The 16800-nt window shown below is 42.6% G+C and overlaps 1 protein-coding gene across 1 annotated transcript in view; it reads right to left on the bottom strand.

Moving 5' to 3' along the window:
* The window catches only part of LOC119143336 (amine oxidase [flavin-containing] A-like), a 37727-nt gene that overhangs the window by 11269 nt on the left and 9658 nt on the right, over positions 1-16800 (bottom strand). Inside the window, exons 2-6 of the mRNA XM_037377507.1 lie at positions 14829-14923; positions 13429-13566; positions 5827-5931; positions 4734-4825; positions 1595-1736 (exon numbers count right to left, since the gene is read on the bottom strand). Coding sequence (XP_037233404.1) covers positions 1595-1736; positions 4734-4825; positions 5827-5931; positions 13429-13566; positions 14829-14923 — 572 coding nt within the window. The remainder of the gene's footprint in view (positions 1-1594; positions 1737-4733; positions 4826-5826; positions 5932-13428; positions 13567-14828; positions 14924-16800) is intronic.

Below are 16800 nucleotides of genomic sequence, written 5' to 3' on the forward strand. Positions count from 1 at the left end.
AAGCCTAGTGAACAAATATCTATAATGCAGGTATGCTAGCTAGCATAAACATATTGGTTCATTAAAAAGAGGTTTTGAGTATTTTATCCATCACTGTGCTACCGACACCCTCATGTGTGACAAAGGCACCAGCTTGCACCTGTACAGGGAAAGCCTGCACCAGCTCAGAAGCAAGACTGATCTTTTTAACTGGGTCTGGCCTCGAGTGCAGCAGGCAATGAGCTTTATCTGTCCCTGGGAAGACACGAAGATATTGCTGTCTGGAAAAAAGCACAACCTGTGACACATATTTCCTTGCAATGCCTGTGCAGAGGCTCAGGGGAAGCACTAACCCTCTTTTATCTACCGGCCACCAGCGCTACATCAAGCGGCTCACTTTCACGTAGAAGATGCTGGTACTGGCAGGGAGGAAAGGATTCACAGAGTCTCTTTGTGCTGAAAGACTGAAATACTGCCTGAGGAAGTCTTACAAGACTCATCATGGCTGCTAAGTCAGCAACCTTTAGCATTTTTGCCCAAATGATTTTGACTGGGGGGAGTGGGAAGGATGGTAGAAAGCAAGACAGCTTGCCCCATCCAGGCAGAAAGAAAACAAAGTGCTCTTCCCAGGCTAGCTTTCCCCTCTCCACATGTCTTGTTTAGTTACATGTAACTTAGGATTAGTTTTATTTTTAATTCCTGCTGCAACATCTAGCAGTTGCTGACATGGGACAGCAAACGTGGCTGAGGTGCTCCTGAGGAGGAATGCTCTGAGGTCTTGCTCCTGCCTCAGGGCAGCATTAGTTCTATTTACATCCTTTCTGACACACAGTTGTCTACTCTTACCCCAATGGACAGACGTTAATGGAGGCTGCATCTCTCCAAGCAGCTTCTCCTACAGCCTCCCTATCCCCCACAGTTGGAAGGGTGCGGTACTGTCTCCACTTTTGCTGTTAGTAGGTTAGGTCTAAAATGCTATGCATGCTTCCTGAGGCCATGTTAACTGAGGTAGGAGGCTAGTAAAGGGTGCCAACATACCACATCCAAATTACTTTGACTGCCCCCTCTCCCCTTTTCTGAAACTTCATCCAGAACAATAACATAAACCATGATGTTCTGCAGGCAGCCATGACCTGAAACAGTCTAAAGTAGCTCAGAAAACATGCTGCCATGTGAGCTGTCCCAAGAAGGACAGGCCTTTTGCTATCTATTTCCAACTCTTGCCATTAGAGGTTCTAATGCCAAAAAAAGTTATTTCACTCTGAAGTACACTTGCTTTGAACTCATTAAAAAATTCAGAAGTGCTAAGTAACCCACAGAAAACAGACTGGCCAAGAAACAACAAAACAGCAACAAAAGGACTGTGCTGATGTGAACGCAGGAAAAAACAACTGATTCAATTGCCCCAATTTATCTCAAAGCCTAGCTAATAAAATTCCTCATTGTACAGAGCTAGCTGGGAGGGCTGTTCCACCCCATGAGAACACAACTGTTTCTGGTGCCACATGCACTTGGTATTTCTTCCTCTCTTCACTAACTGCAGGCCTTTGACGAGCACAACACACTTGCTCTTTATGGTTCCAAGAGAGGAGGAAGAATATGAGACATTTTGTACCTGGCCCCCATTGGTGATGGAGAAAATCCTGGCTGTGCCCCCACACTGCCTCACATACCACAGGAACCAGAGAGCAGAGACTTCATGAGGCTCGGATGTGACGTTGATATTCACAAATAAGGTGGCAAATTCTCTAGCAGCTCTGCATGAGAAACAGGAACAGAAACAGGTAGTAAGTAAACATGACTTCCTGACTGCTTTCAGGATTTTCTTTGTTATTCTCGATAAGGGCTGCTTTCCTAAAGTCAGAAAAGCCAAGATGATCTATATTGATCTCATTTTTTATTTTGTAGTGAGACTGATTCAATGAGTTTATATCAGCACTTCCCTCCCTTCCAAATAATTTACCCACTCAGTTTCAAATCCCACTGATTTCACCTTAGTTATTTTTTTAAATAGCTTCCCAGCTGCTATTCCTTGTATCATAACAAAGTATTTTTCTCAACAGGAGAATGCATTTGGTAACCAATTAGTGAAACTCTTCTGCATTTCTCCTCCATGGGGAGCTCATTGGACACATAACTTCCAAGGTCTGATAGACCCCAAGGGACTCTGTCAGCCACATGGCCAAGACATTCACCATCTCTCACCCCCTGCACAGACCTTTCGTGAAACCAAGAATCAGACATGGTAAATAACCCAGAGAAACCAAATTGGCAATCATTGCTGTAAACATGAGGAGAGGGTCAGCTTTCTACCACAGTAAGCCCTCTGAACGTAAACTGAGTTACAGCAGCAGGAAACGAGGACCTGGCTATTCCCATTTCTTTCACTTGTGGCTACAGATTGCTAGGAGAATTGAGATCATTTTGCAAAGAAGATGAAAGGTCTTTGACTTGAATGAAGTTTTATAAAACAACATTAATTTATAATTACCTGCTAAAGGAAGGAACCTTGTAACTTATAAACTTTTATAACCTCATTTCCCTGGGTATGAAGTCCAGTCACTTCTATTTCATTAGCCAGGATATGAAAACATCCTGCACACAAGAACCCTCTGCCACAGTCCTGAAAGCACCACGATACTACACTACTGCAGCGGGTTCAGGCCTGAGGAATGTGAAGTCTCCAGGGTCAGTAGATGCTGATCTGTGACACATGACAAACAAATCTTTTATAATCTTGACCAAAGTCATATAGAAAACGCTGCAGAACAGCTTTTCTGTTCAGTGCAGTATGTTTTTTAACTATGCGTAGAAAGATCTGGGTTGGCCTGAAGATCTAAAACAGCTTTTTACTGAGTTTTTGAACATGTTTCAGCTGAGCACATCCATTAAAACTGCAGTGCCACAAAACCACTGACAATAGAAGCAGTCTTGCAGAGAAGCATGTTACAGGAGAGACCACTATAAACCCAGTTCTGTTTATACTCCACCATCTCCCTGACTAAGAGGAACAGTAAAAACTAGAAGAGGAAGAGCCAGTGCACTTGCAACAGAAAAGGTAGTTCAAAGTATCCGAGTTTGCAGGCAAACGGCTCATAAAACTAATGATAAAGAAAGCTGCAGTTCCACAGAGGGATAAAGTCCAAACAGCTGTACCACACAGTACAAATGGCATGTATCACATGGAGCTGTAGCAAGATTTAAGCCAGCAAAATAAATTTCAAATAGAAAATTTTGGTCAGGAAGCTGCAGGCACAGGGCTAAACCACAGTCAGAATGAAAGAGCAAATGGCACTGCCGCACAAATAAGAGACGCTGACTGCAAGGGAGGAGAGCATTGCAGAGTACCACAGGGGCCATCACAGCAAGTGGGGACACAAATGCTCGTATAAGCACACTTCTCTCTGCCTTACAAAGAGAACTAATTGAAAAAAGAAAGGAAGAGTATTTCCAGGTGTTGTCACCTCATATTGAATATTGTTTCTTTTTTTATTTGTACAGTGTGGTCCCTTGTAGACATAAAACACACTGGCAATTTTCTAGGTGATACCACACCTCGGGTTCTCTTCCTACCAGTTAGAGTTGATGCTCTGCTGGACCTGCTACTCACAAACAATGAAGACCTGTTGGGTGATGAAAAGGTGAAGGGCAGCCTTGGCTGCAGTGGCCGTGAGACTGTGGAGTTTAAGATCTTGAGAGGAGTAAGACAAAGCACAGCACTGCAGCCCTGGATTTTGGAAGAGCAGATTTTATCTTCCTCAAGGACCTGGCTTGGCAGCATTTCATGGGAAACTACCCTGTAGGGCAAAGAGGCCTAGGAGAGCTGGCTGGCATTCAAAGACAGCTTCCCAGGAGCAGAGGGAGGGTGCACTGCAATGGGCAGAGCTGAGCAAGGGCAGCAACAGGCGTGCTGGGACAGACACAGAGCACCCGACTGGGCTCAGGCACAAACCAGCCAGGGAGGTGAAAGGCAAGAAGAAAGGCTGCCTCAGCTGCCATGTTTCCCTCCAAGGGTTTCAGAGGCCCAGCAGGCACTACTGCTTAAACAAGCAGCAGCATTTGAACTTCTCCCGTTTCCAGAGCCAACAGCTGCTCATTACTCCTCCTTGGGTCTCACGCTGCCCCATCCATTGAGCAACCACTGGAAAGCTGCTGCTCTCTGGCACGGTGTGATGCTCTCTGGTCTGCCAGCGGCACCTGCCTGCTCTGTTGTACATGCGATTCAGCTCACACAGTAAAAGCAGACACATGGTAACTGCGCAGGAGCGGACACAGACAAGAGTCAGAGGACTTCACTCAGCTCCTAACCTGCCGTGGATCTGGGAAAGTCCCTTCACCTCCTTCTGGCTCCATTTCTGTGCCTGCAAGTGACCTTTACTCATGCCTACAAAGCCCGATTTTATCTGCATGTTGCTTTTCCTAAACACAAAGGAAGATGCTCTTCAACTGAGTGAAGTGAGAGCACAGTGGGAAGAACCCATGCTGTCATTCCTGCGTGCATGGTCCTGCCGAGGCAAACCCCAGGTTTCCCCAGCAACTTTAAACCCATCTGCCAACCAGCCCAAGCTCTGCTGTACCACCTTATCCTCCACAGACCCTCGCCCACCGCCTGACAACAGCCCGTCACAAAGACCAGCGTCATCTCAAATACCTCCTGTTCTCGCACTGCCTGTACCCCAGCTGTACCCCAGAATTTTCCAGGGAGCCACTATCATTCTGCAGCTGGATTTCAAAGTGAAGAAAGAGTTATGTACTTGGTCCAGCATATCTTATCTATCAGCTCTTTCATGGTCATTTTGTCCCATTCCTCAGCATGCGGAGCGTCCCATGGTGCTTCAAGAGGAATCTGGAGACAGAGGCAAAATATTCAATAAATTATTCAGGACTCTATCATTGCCCACTCACAGCTAGCTAGTAGCACAGAACTGATTGCTGTCGGCCAGGAGTTGCTTTTGTCCCCTGAATATGGCTGTAAATTTGGAATAAATTCACTGAATTGAATATTATCTGTTCACACCTTTGGGCATGAATTCTACTGTGACCACCAAATCTGTCTTTGTCTGACCAATGAACTATATCCTTATGTTGGGACTCATCTGGCCTTTGGTTGTCCAGAAGTGAGGTTTCTATTCTAATTCAGTTGCCTCTGTGTCCTCTAACAGCTGAGGGAAAAGTTCTTTCCCTAGTCAGAGATTCAGTCAGTTCCAAGATGGGCATCCGAAGGCCCCTGTATCTCTCCATTAACTACAGAGGGAGCAAAAATGTCTAGATACTATTACATTATTTTTACACAGTTAAATTCTTAATAATAATCCATTGCATGTAAGTACCATGACATGTGAGGATGCTACTGTATATTTGAATCTTTAAAAAGCATGTATTGTTCGACAAAAAAAATGTCTAGTATCATGCATGGATTTGATTCTATAAAACCACATAAACCCAATAAACTTTGCAGGAATACAGTTAGTTATGCTTGAAGGTTATTATACGGTAGGTACCCTGGTTTGTAGCCAGATTGTAAGGCAACTGATAAAAATTTGAAAGACCAAGTTCAGTCTCATTTTTTTCAGGTATCTTAGACACCTCCAGATCTTTTTGTATCCTCTCATAGAATGGTTTGGGTTGGAAAGGACCTTTAGAGGTCACCTGGACCAACTCCCTCTCAGTAAGGAAGTTCTGTTATTCCCGATAGTTTGTGGGCAACATAGATACCTTTCCTGATAGAAGTTTCTTATTTTTTAATATTAAAGAAGCAATAAAAAAGCCTGCCAGAAGCAAAACAAAACCAGATTTACACATGGTGACATCAGCATTGCAGAAACAGATGCAATTTACACAGCCTACCTCTTTTCCTAGCTTGTCCATAGTCCTCCAGAAGTTATTGTAATCCAGATAAACGAAGGGATTCCATGTTGAAGGGGAAATACCTGTGAAAGAGCGTGACTTTCCCTAAAATACATATAAGAACATAAGCAACTGAAACACAACACAGCATATCTTCATTACTCAAGAACACAAAATTCTCAGTCATCACATGGTTGACCTTTTGCCCCAAAAGACTTAGCCTCCCCCCCTCCCTCCTGCTTTTTTCTAAAATGAATATGCCTGTAAGCAATGGAATGCATGAAGCTAAATATGAGGGGGAAAAGCAGCTGAACTGACATTAAAAAGGACAATAATACATTTTTTTATTCAGAGGGGATGGGGAGGGGTACATTTGTTCTAAGCAGGTTGTCACATTCTGGGCTAAGGAGACTCAAGCAATGGCCAAGGAGGTAATATTCCTTTTTCCTAAGCATTCTTCATTATTACATATGAATGAATCTAATCTTTGCCTGCTTGCTGAAATGTGCATCCTAAAAGCTGCACAGGTTTAAAAGCAAACACACCTCTTTATTACGTCAAGTACCTTGGGAGAAACCTAGCCTAAAAAAAAAAAAAATTGCCAAGAAGAAAGTTTTTGGCTGCAGGAAGAAAAATGTTGTACACTTGCAAAAATGGTACCAGCACTTACAATATGTATGACACACAGGTGCAAGAGGAACATGGACTGTTTCAGATAATCCTGTGATATAATAATAAGCAAAACAATCTAATAGCACCTGGTTCTTTGTGATAACTTTAATCTGAAAGAGGAACGAATGAGCAGGCAGCATTTTCTCTTATTAAATAGCTTTGAACCTCTTTAATGTTTGCTCTTCCAGGTGTGTCAGAAGTTTGCATGAGGTCACGTGGTAGGATGCAGCGAACACACTGGACCATGACAGTTAGGAGCTGAGGTGCTAAGCAGTGCGCAACATGCTTTTCAGTGCCATGTATACCATGCCAGCCCATCACACCTAGCAGGTGGGAGTCACAGACCAAGTGAGAGGCTGCAGTGCTGCAAATGCATGAGATGGTGACCCAGGGACAGGGAGACGCAAAGCAGGAACCACATGTGCCTTCCCCACACTTGGCGAGAGATAATTTATCAGTCTTCCCCACTGATAACTCTCTCTCTCTCTCTCTGTAAATACATATGGATTTCTGATATTCATCAGAACGTTTTTGTGGAAAGGTTGTAACAAAGATGAAAGGTGCAGGATGAAACTCAAGACCATAGTGAGCTTTCAGACTTTGAAAAAGCAGTAAAAAATTCAAACTCCCACATTTTGGTCAATTTTTGTCACCCCAGGACAGGTACAATGGAGGAAACAATGGCACATGGTATGGGACATAAGTCTTGCTACAGCCAACACCACTTGTTCCCTCTCTCCCCAGAGGATGGCTGCAGCGGTGCCCCAGCTTCAGCATCCCTCTGGGCCCATGGCCCACTGTGCTGTACCTCCCCACCATCTTCAGTCAGGGCAGGTGCAAACATACTCTCCTGTTCAGCTTAGACACTGTAACCTCTGCTCTGGGCCAAGCAAAGCACAAGGTTGCAAACTCAGCACTTAGTTCATCTTGAGATCTTTTTTAAAATTCCAACAAACACTGCGTTTTCAAGTCAGCAGAATGACTCTGGATGTGGTTGGTTACCTCTGGATTTCTGGGTACGTAATCTTAATCTTGTGTACCACATACTTTTTTCTCTCTCTTTTATCTCCATTTCATTCTGTTTTAGAGAGTTATGTTGGAGGAAGGTGGGCTGGAGATGCTGCTCCAGCCTTCTCCAGGTGCACATGTGTATGCAAAACATGCTTCTGCCATGGCAGAAGCAGAGAAAATGCTCCTATGAACTACCAGCAAGGGAATCCTCTGCACAACACTGCCTCTTCCTTTTCCTTGAGCACAGCTTCTCGCTGCCACTGTGTGTTCAGCCACAGAAAAGAGGACCAAAAAACACATGCAAAGGGATATACTGCATGCTACAGCTTTTACTGTCATAAACCAATGCTGTATCAAACAAGGCAATCCTGATACAAAGCAGTAATATATTGCTTATCATTTTCTTCCTACTGCACAGAGTTTTGTTTTTCAAAAAGATCAAACACTGATCCTTCAAAGTTCATTCATTGCTAGACTTTTTATTCTGGTTGGGAATGCAGGTGCTATCAATGGGTCTTTTGCACAAGTTATGTGCTTTACAACACCATAATCTCGCCCTTAAGCAGAGGTGAGGTGCGATGCTGTCAGGTCACCCAACAACAGGTGAAGTTATTACTGCAGTTCCATCACGTCAATACTGCAAGGGGACAAAAGGAAAAGATAAGCCTGCCTTTCAGGAGTAGCAGCAAAAACTTCCCAGTTTTTCACTCTTCAGTGACACCCATTTTCAACAGGTTTTTTGATAAGCGACGGCACTTGTACTCAGTGGTGAAACTTGGAAGCACCTCTCCTATCCTTGGCTCAACTCAAAAAAAGAAGCATTTCTTCAGAAAGAAAGTCAAAACAGTAACTTCTAAGGCTCCTCCCCTCTTGTTTTCAGCCAAACCTATTCCTTATATTGCTAGAAACAACAGGTGAAGGAAAGTCTCTCTCAGAAATTCTATGACAAGGTCTGTGCCAAAACAGCTTTTCCAGCACCCAGCGTTAACTCTACTGTGTTCAACAGCTGCCGGCTGAGAAACTCCCCAACTATCCTGATTGCTGCAGATATGGCCATTGGTGAGAGAACTTGCCCACTGCCTGTCTACCTAATATTTTCCTCCAACTTTTCCACCTCTATACTAGCTCTAGAACAACATGACACAAACTGCTGAGGACTGATCAAAAAATCTCACAATCTTGGCCACTGGTATGACATGTATCACATTGGATACTCACTTATCTGCTATTTGAAAAAAAACCTTTTCATTACTGATCTGAAAATGTTACCACCTCCACATCTTGGTCAGTGGCATGGCCAAGGAAGATCAATGAGAAAACATATTTTATCCCTTGAGAACTATGAAATGCCAATTGATGATTACCAGTCTCAAGCTGCATTACTTGTTGCTCTCCTCTGCATGCAAAAAAACCAGCCTCAGTAAGACTGAAGACCAAGGGCAGGAAAATCTGGAAAAATACAACAGTACTAACAGACCTGGAAGAAGTGGAGACTGAATTCAGAGAGCCTGAAATAGTTCACAGACCCACTAATCCCTTGTGCCGGGGGGCTGGGCCTGTAAGAGGTGGGAGCTGATCAGAGGAAAGCCCAATTCTAACAAATTCAAGGAGATAAATTCCCACTGCCCACCAGAGAGTGTGAGCCAAACAGCTTTAGCCACACCAGGTTTTCAACTCTCTCTTGCACAAGTGTCTCCACAGCAGGGAATAAATCTAGGCCACCTGGGGCTGGTAAGTTATTAATTTGTTTTTAATTTTGTCTCCCTACTAGGCAGAGGAGCTCTGGCTGCATTTTTCACAGATGAGCTCACTGCAAACCCACAAGGTCTTGCAATATTCCATTTTTAAAGAAGCTTATAGTATTCTGGGTATATTATTTTGAGAACTACTCTTTTCTTAACTGAAAGGCAAATAACCTACTGGCTGTGTTGTCATGCTAACATAAGGCTGCTTGACTGACCCACAGAGTTTATCTAATTTTTTTCATTTCATGGTGTGTCAAACACTTTTCAGCAGACCTCAGATTTGAGTCCTGCTGCCCGCCTAGATTAGCTACTCCCCACCAATCCAAAGGAAACAATAACCCCAAGCACCATACCTCAGTGGTTAGAAAAAAGGCAGCAGAGATGTGCTGTGCCAGGTCTGTCTTTTCCCTGCCCAGGGCTACCCTGTGGCTTGTAGCTAACTACAGGATTTAAGCCCCAGCCACCCCAGCTGTGACACCACCCCAAGTTCCAGTTTGTGTAAGAGAAGCAGACAGCTTTGCCAGTCTTGAGAAAGGTGAGTCTAGCTCCTGCCTGCTGTGCTGTGGACAAGCTACATGTCGGGAGAGGCATCCCTTGTGCCCCAGAGCAGCGACTGCTATTGCCCTTGGGCCATGTACAGGGCACACAGGTAGAGCAGCAGTTCCCTATGGTGTGAGCCCTCAGGTGGGGCATCCTTCATTACTCAGGATCTCCAGCAGGTCTAGCCTTGCAAGCATTGCAGCGCCTTGTACTGCCTGTGATTCCTGTGTCTGAACTGCAGATTTACAGCAATCTGCACAGACTTACTTGCTGAACCCTCATCTCTCAATCTTAAGGCTAGATAAGGGAAAGAAAAGACTAGATGGCCAATGCGAAGCATTGCATAGAAACACTCATCTTTTGTCAAGTGTTACCTTGCTCTGAAAATCATAAGCAAACAAATAAGCAATATCAGTCCTTATTTAATGATGTTATGTATATATACTGGAGCTGGGTGCTGCTACCAGATATTAGAGGACTGCAGTTACACAAGAAGATTAATACCACACCAAAGCTCTAATGCCTTTACCTTCTGGGGTCTTCTACTAAAAAGAAGGTGAAAACAGAGCACAGTGTGACCTTCAAGGACTTCTGTAAAAGTTAAAGCTATCCACCTCTTTTGGGAAGGTACTCTCCAGAACATCTGCCTTTTCTCAATCCTAAAGCATTCTTGATGAATTATGGGACAGTAGCCACAGAACAATTTGGCTGGAAAGAAAGTCCGGGTTACAGGATCTTCAGTTTGAAGGTACAGATTTACAATGAAAGGATACAAATTCCTGATTGATATCAAAGCAGTCCATGTTACCATGCTAACTGATGGGAAAGAATGAACAAGCAAAAATAAACAACAGTTACATATTAGGATTTTTCAAATAAACCGTAACTATAAAGGAAACCTGCCCACATGCAGCAACATGGTTTTTAAAGCTTGCAGTACATGGAATTTTTCCACAGACATATGGGAAAAATTCCCGTCAGAGCAGAGAAACTCATGAAATCCCTCTGGGGATTTCCACTTTCCCTTGGTTGCTTCTGCTGCTAGGATAAACCATTTCCTCACTTTCTCCTAACTCAATCCAAGCAGTATTCTGGAAATCTTCAGAAAGAGCAAAACTGAACTGATTAGTATGGTAAACAAAAACCCAAAAATCTGTTAATCTGAGGATGCTGGAGATTATATAAAGTCAAAGGACTGTCACAATAAAATCTAAAGTTGTGTCTAGTCATTCCTCAAAATCCCTTCCCTCTCGCCTCTGACAAAACCACACAGTGTTGCAGACTTTGGAGAAATGCCCTTGGGAAAAGACCTTCCTGTCTGGCCCCAGCTACATGCTCCCCAACAGCCATCAGCCGACAGAAACAGCAGATAAGACACAAGGACAAAAGTTTTAGACATACTTTTCAAACTTGAAAGGCAGCAGCTAGCCCACGGCTGACAGCATATTAGCCCAAGAAGCTGAACACAACCATCTTTCAGATTAATATTTAATTTCTGGGGCAATGATCCTTTAATACCAAATCACCTCTTTGCTAAAACATTTTCTATCACTTAGGAAACACCACAAACGTGCAGGTTCCTGAAGAATCTTTATTGAATATGAGGGGCACATCTATAGCCAGGAGAGCACAAATCCCAACTTGGCCAGCTCACCATCACACTGTAATAACAGTGCGCAGCAGTTAGGTAAAATGTACAAGCCCTAAGGGCCCCGAGCACCCACCAACCCAGACAAGAGCCAGGACTGAACAGAGGGTTTTCAATAGGTTTGTTCTAGAAGTGGGATGCAAGAAAGCCTTCCAACAACAGATCCCTAAAACAAAGGGCATGGTGACTACACAATGCCTCAAGGAAAGTGTAAGGAGAAGCAGCTGTGGAAAACCTTAGGGAAAGAAAACAAAAAGCCTGCAATTCATGGGAAAAAGATGTGGGAGACATAAGACCTACTGGAGGAAAGGCATTATTATTATTTATCCAGTGCTTAAGTCTGTCCATGCTGGGAGATCTTAAAGCCCCTTTACTGCCACCCTGGTCCAACAACTACGGCTCCCTTGAGGACCCTGGTTAGCTCAGCAGGACCACAATGCCAAACCTAGGATTGATGGATCCATAGCCTGTGATCCAGCAGAACAGCTTGTAATGCTGCCTCCTGCTTAGAAACATGCTTTCACTTCAAAGAAATCTTACAAAATTACATGCTTATTAGCAAGGACATGCATAATGTAATGTGGGACAAAAAAAAGCTGCAGTTTCAGTGTCAAAATGGATTAAGGGCTCAAATTCATGTAACCCATTAGAGCCTTTTATTTAACATACCGAAGATCAGTGCCTTTTAGGATGCTAAGAGATCCATGTCTGAGCTTAAATTAAATAGAGAGCTCCAAACACTCAGCTGGTACAAATCAGCCCAGCCCTCTTGCTGTAGAACTACACCAGTTTTATACCAGGTAGTGTAAAATAACTTTTCTACTATTATGGAGTGGCTATGCAATTATTTCAGATGTGACTATTTTATGACTATGGCATGAATCTGCCCAGTAAAGAGAGGTTACAGAACCCAATGATAAAACTTTGCAATGTGAACACATTGCTCCAATTCTTGGAAGAAAACCTGGGAAGATAACAGAAATGAAACCAGATCCATCACATAGCCTTGCCTCTATCAAGTATGCCAACTCTGACTCACACAGGCTTCAAGCCTTGTTGTGCCAGAGTCTGGGGAGTACCAAAACTAAGGAGTATTAAAAAGATTAAGAAGCAGTGATCTTTGGAAAGAAAGTAGGTTGTGAGTTATGGAGATAGATATGAGATTGTACCCCATACCTATGAATCTTAGGCCTTTGTCCCTCTTCCTACCACTCTTCCTCTGCACTGGTTTTGGCAGTAGGTCCTGACTAGGACTTGAATAAGAAGTCATGGGCTAAAGATCTAAGACAAGGGCTGGATATCTGCTCTGAAGACAGGTTCAATTCTAGTTCACTTTAGCTACACCAGTACCTACTCAAAGAGGGGCCACTGGGACTCCCGCTGCCCCAGACACATCTCAGACATGAAGCTTACAGCAAGCTTTGGGAGGGGCTTGTTTCTCACCATTAGCTAGTGAGGGAATCTCAGCGAGTCTCAAATTAAACACCCAGCTTCCAGAGATCCATTTGTAAGTAATCCCATGCTACGTTATTGGGAGGGATCTCATGTGAATCCAGTTATGTAAGTGGGGTAAATACATTATACTATTCCCAGACTAGTCCCATGATACTGTTGTCCGGTGTCATCATTCAATAGTATCCAACAGTATTATTAATTCTTTCTTAATTAAATTTGGCTTTTATTTCCAAACAAGTATTTACTGAATTTCAGGAAAAAATTCTTTAGAGGATATGTTCAAAAATAATCAGGTGCCAAATGTATTCCAAATTTTTTAAGGGCTGTCAGTCCTATTTTCTGAACACTTTTCAAAAGAAAATGAGAACCATTGATCCCACTCCCAGTAAGTTAAAACAGAATAACAACACTTCAAGCAGGTGCTGACTGGATTACTGAAAGTGAGCTTCAAATGAAACTCAATGACTGTCAGTAATTTCCAAAGCTCAGTGATACCTTTAGGTATCTCAACATGAAACATGCAGTACTTACCCCCTTATAATGGATCATATCGCCTTCGACATTCACTTTATAGGTCTCAACACCCAGTTCTTTTGCCAGTCGGAGAATCCGGTTTTGGGTAGGTCCCACATATGATCCACCCACATCTACGTAATTAACCTGATTGTTCTGTCAAAAGAAAGAATACAGGAATCAGAAGCTGTGCAGGAAGCTCCTCAATACACGCATCTAGAAGTAGAAAAAATTATTCCATACTGACTAGCACTGCAATTGACTTAAAAGCAGGCAGTATTGAGCTCTGTCATGACACACAGAGATCACTCAGTGCCTTCACTCTGCCATGCACATGTACGCAATTGAGTTTAACTCTTGCTTAAATTTCACTAATTTTCAGTACTGATTTTTTAGTCTCACAAAAGACATGAAAATACGGTGAAATATCCAACCAAACCAATACTCTGGTTAAGTCTAACCACGCTTTTTCAGAATTCATGTTTCTTTTCTTGTCATTGCAAAAACATTTCTAAGTTGAATTCACCTCCAGCACCAAGGCTTGTTTTCTTTCTGTAGATATCTGCCTAGACTTAATGCTGTAGATGCTGAGCACTGCACTGCAGTACTCAAGGAGGGTAATCTCCTTTCCAGCATGGCACACCTTGGCTCTAGCTCGGTGTGCCCTGGTTAGCAGCCCCCAGCCATGCTTGCTTCCAAAGGTGCTCCACACACCCCTCAGACCAGCATCGCTCTCACTTGGGAAGCAGGAAGAAAGCAAAAATTTTCAGGGGAGCATACTATTACAAGCAGGCTCATTTCCCAAGACAGTAACTCTTTTTAACACTGTTTATGGTGAGCATTTTAAACTAGGCATTCTCACTATCACAGAAGGATGGTGTTTATGCTTCATGTTTCACACACAATGATTTCTGCTGAAACACTACTGTTTATCTGTGGTTCCCCAGCAATGGCATCTGACATAATTTAAACCTCTCTTACTTCCAGGGTGGGAAGCCAAGGTGATGTCTGTATTACATTACCCTGCGCCACAGGTGACTCATCATTTCTTTCAGTTTCTTTTTAATGGCAATCAAGACGAGGTCCATTTTGAGAAGCAGGAGTGTTATTTCAGATAATTTTAAGCTGTGTTAAAATGTATGTCTGAGCTGTAGTGATGTCTGGCCCTGCTCAGGCTGCTTCTTATAGGCTCTTAGTTATCATACCTGCTACAGTATGCAAAGTGAGATGGGAATGAGGAGAAATGCTTTGATACTCATGGTTTCAGATGATAATTTCCCTCTGGAATGCTGAAGGCAGAGTAGATCCTGCCGTGGACAAAGGGTAGGGTCCTCCTTACCCTTCTTGAAGTTAGGAGTGGTATTTGCCACATTGTAGACCAGCACAAGTGAGAGTCCAGCATCTCATGTAGAACTTACCCTGACAGTGAATGTCCTTCCTCCAACTCTGTTCCGGGCCTCAAGAACCACCACACTGACCCCAGACTCAGAGAGCAATTTGGCGGCCGACAAACCTACCATTAGAACAGAAAGTGCTTTAAAGCAAGTGATAACAATCAGCCACGTTAATGGTCAAAACCTCAACCAAAGCTTCAAAATCAGAGATTTCAATACTGTTTTCAAAAATTCCTGAGAGAAGTCAAAAACTTTTCGTGGTGTCTTACCACAGAAATCGTGGCTGCTGCTGAGTTGCATGTTATAATCATCTCTATAAATAGCATTCACAGACTGACGTTTCCTCCTTCAGGTTAGCATTTTGGCATTTTAAAAACTTCAACTGGCAATTTAAAATCTCAGTTATTAAGGGACACGCGTCTTACTCTTCGTTTGTGCAGTCCATAGAAAGGCAGAACCCAGCTTGTGGGGCTTGCAGCGCTGAAGTGATAGAGATAATATTAAACTAAATAGGCATGTTCTAGCAAGGTAGGCTTCCAACTTCTCTCACTCGTCAACTCTCGACTCTATTGCTATCCATTGTCCTCATTCACATGCAGAAAGTAAAGCCGCTACACTGTCAAGATTCATTTCAAGCAATGGAGTCTGACCATGGCAATCAAACAGGCGGTATGAAGATACTCTATAAAAGGAATTATGGTCTCAGAAAAAATCATCTAATTATGGGACTTTGTGATGGAGGCACTAGAGACAACTGAAAATTCAACAGGACAGGAGTCCTCTTTGCTTCTGACAAATGCGAGCTGAAAATGTAAAAAGCAATCAAGAGTTTTTGAAATCAGATTATCTCATTGGCCTGCAGGCCAATTTGGTACTGAAGCATTGTTTCTTTGGCATTGTTTCCCCTCCTTGAGTATACAAAAGCCAGCCTTATTGATCAGAACTTCCAAGATACCCTGCAGTAAGGAATAATAATATTATATTCATGTTTATTATACTACCTCGAAATGTGATTAAAAACAACTGTTCATGAGCCTACAAAGAATGCATGTCTGGTCTGAAAAGACCAGAGGAGAGGAATCATTCTGGGCAGCATCAAGTGTACTCATTTATTCTGAGGACAATACAGAATTGCCCATAAACTTCTGTGTGCATAATCTTTTAATGGGGAAGCGGAACAACATTCACTGGAAACCAGAACTGAGGAAGTTCAAATTACTTACATTGACAAAAGTTATATATACAATTTCCATACTCCTCTAAAAATAACTATGTCCTTACACTATATTCTCTAGATTGCTGCTAGAGCAGAAGTATACTTAATTCTGTCAATTTAATAAACGAATTTTTAAAAATGCAAGCCATTTGTCAGTGGAGTGAACATCTGATAAATCAACCCGACTTCTTTCAGTAGTTTTTGATCATTTTTTTTCCTGCATGAAAGTCTATAGAGAGTATTTTACAGGCTTCTAATAGCTAATGCTTTAATCCTTTCGGTGATGGCGTTCCCTTCTTCCTCAACATAAACATAGAAGACACAAGCCTATAACTGGAAACACAAACTGCAGTATTTTCTTACAAGTATTTATATTTTTCACATGTGGAAAAAAGATTTTTCAAAATATACAGTGGGTTTTGTCAGGAAAAAAAGTGAATTTCCTACATATAGATAATAAAAGGTTCAATTTCTCTATTCTGCATAAATATCACTCGGGCACAAGTGGGAAATTCTTTTGTAAGAAAGTTTACTGTAGATATACAAGTATTGAAAAAATGCACAGCACATTCTGCGTTGCTCTATAGAACAAGAAGCAGCAAAAAATCTTGCCTTGGTATGAAAAAAACATTGTATGCAAACCTTCAGTGCGTAAAACCATCACTTCATGCTGTATATGATAGCTATATTCACACCACAGCTGTTTAGGAAGAATAATGGTTGCACTGGACTGGGTTGGAAGTTAAGCTTACTACTTGTTTATAGGTTAATTATATCCCA

Source organism: Falco rusticolus, chromosome 2, assembly GCF_015220075.1.
Source record: "Falco rusticolus isolate bFalRus1 chromosome 2, bFalRus1.pri, whole genome shotgun sequence".
Lineage (NCBI taxonomy): Eukaryota > Metazoa > Chordata > Aves > Falconiformes > Falconidae > Falco > Falco rusticolus.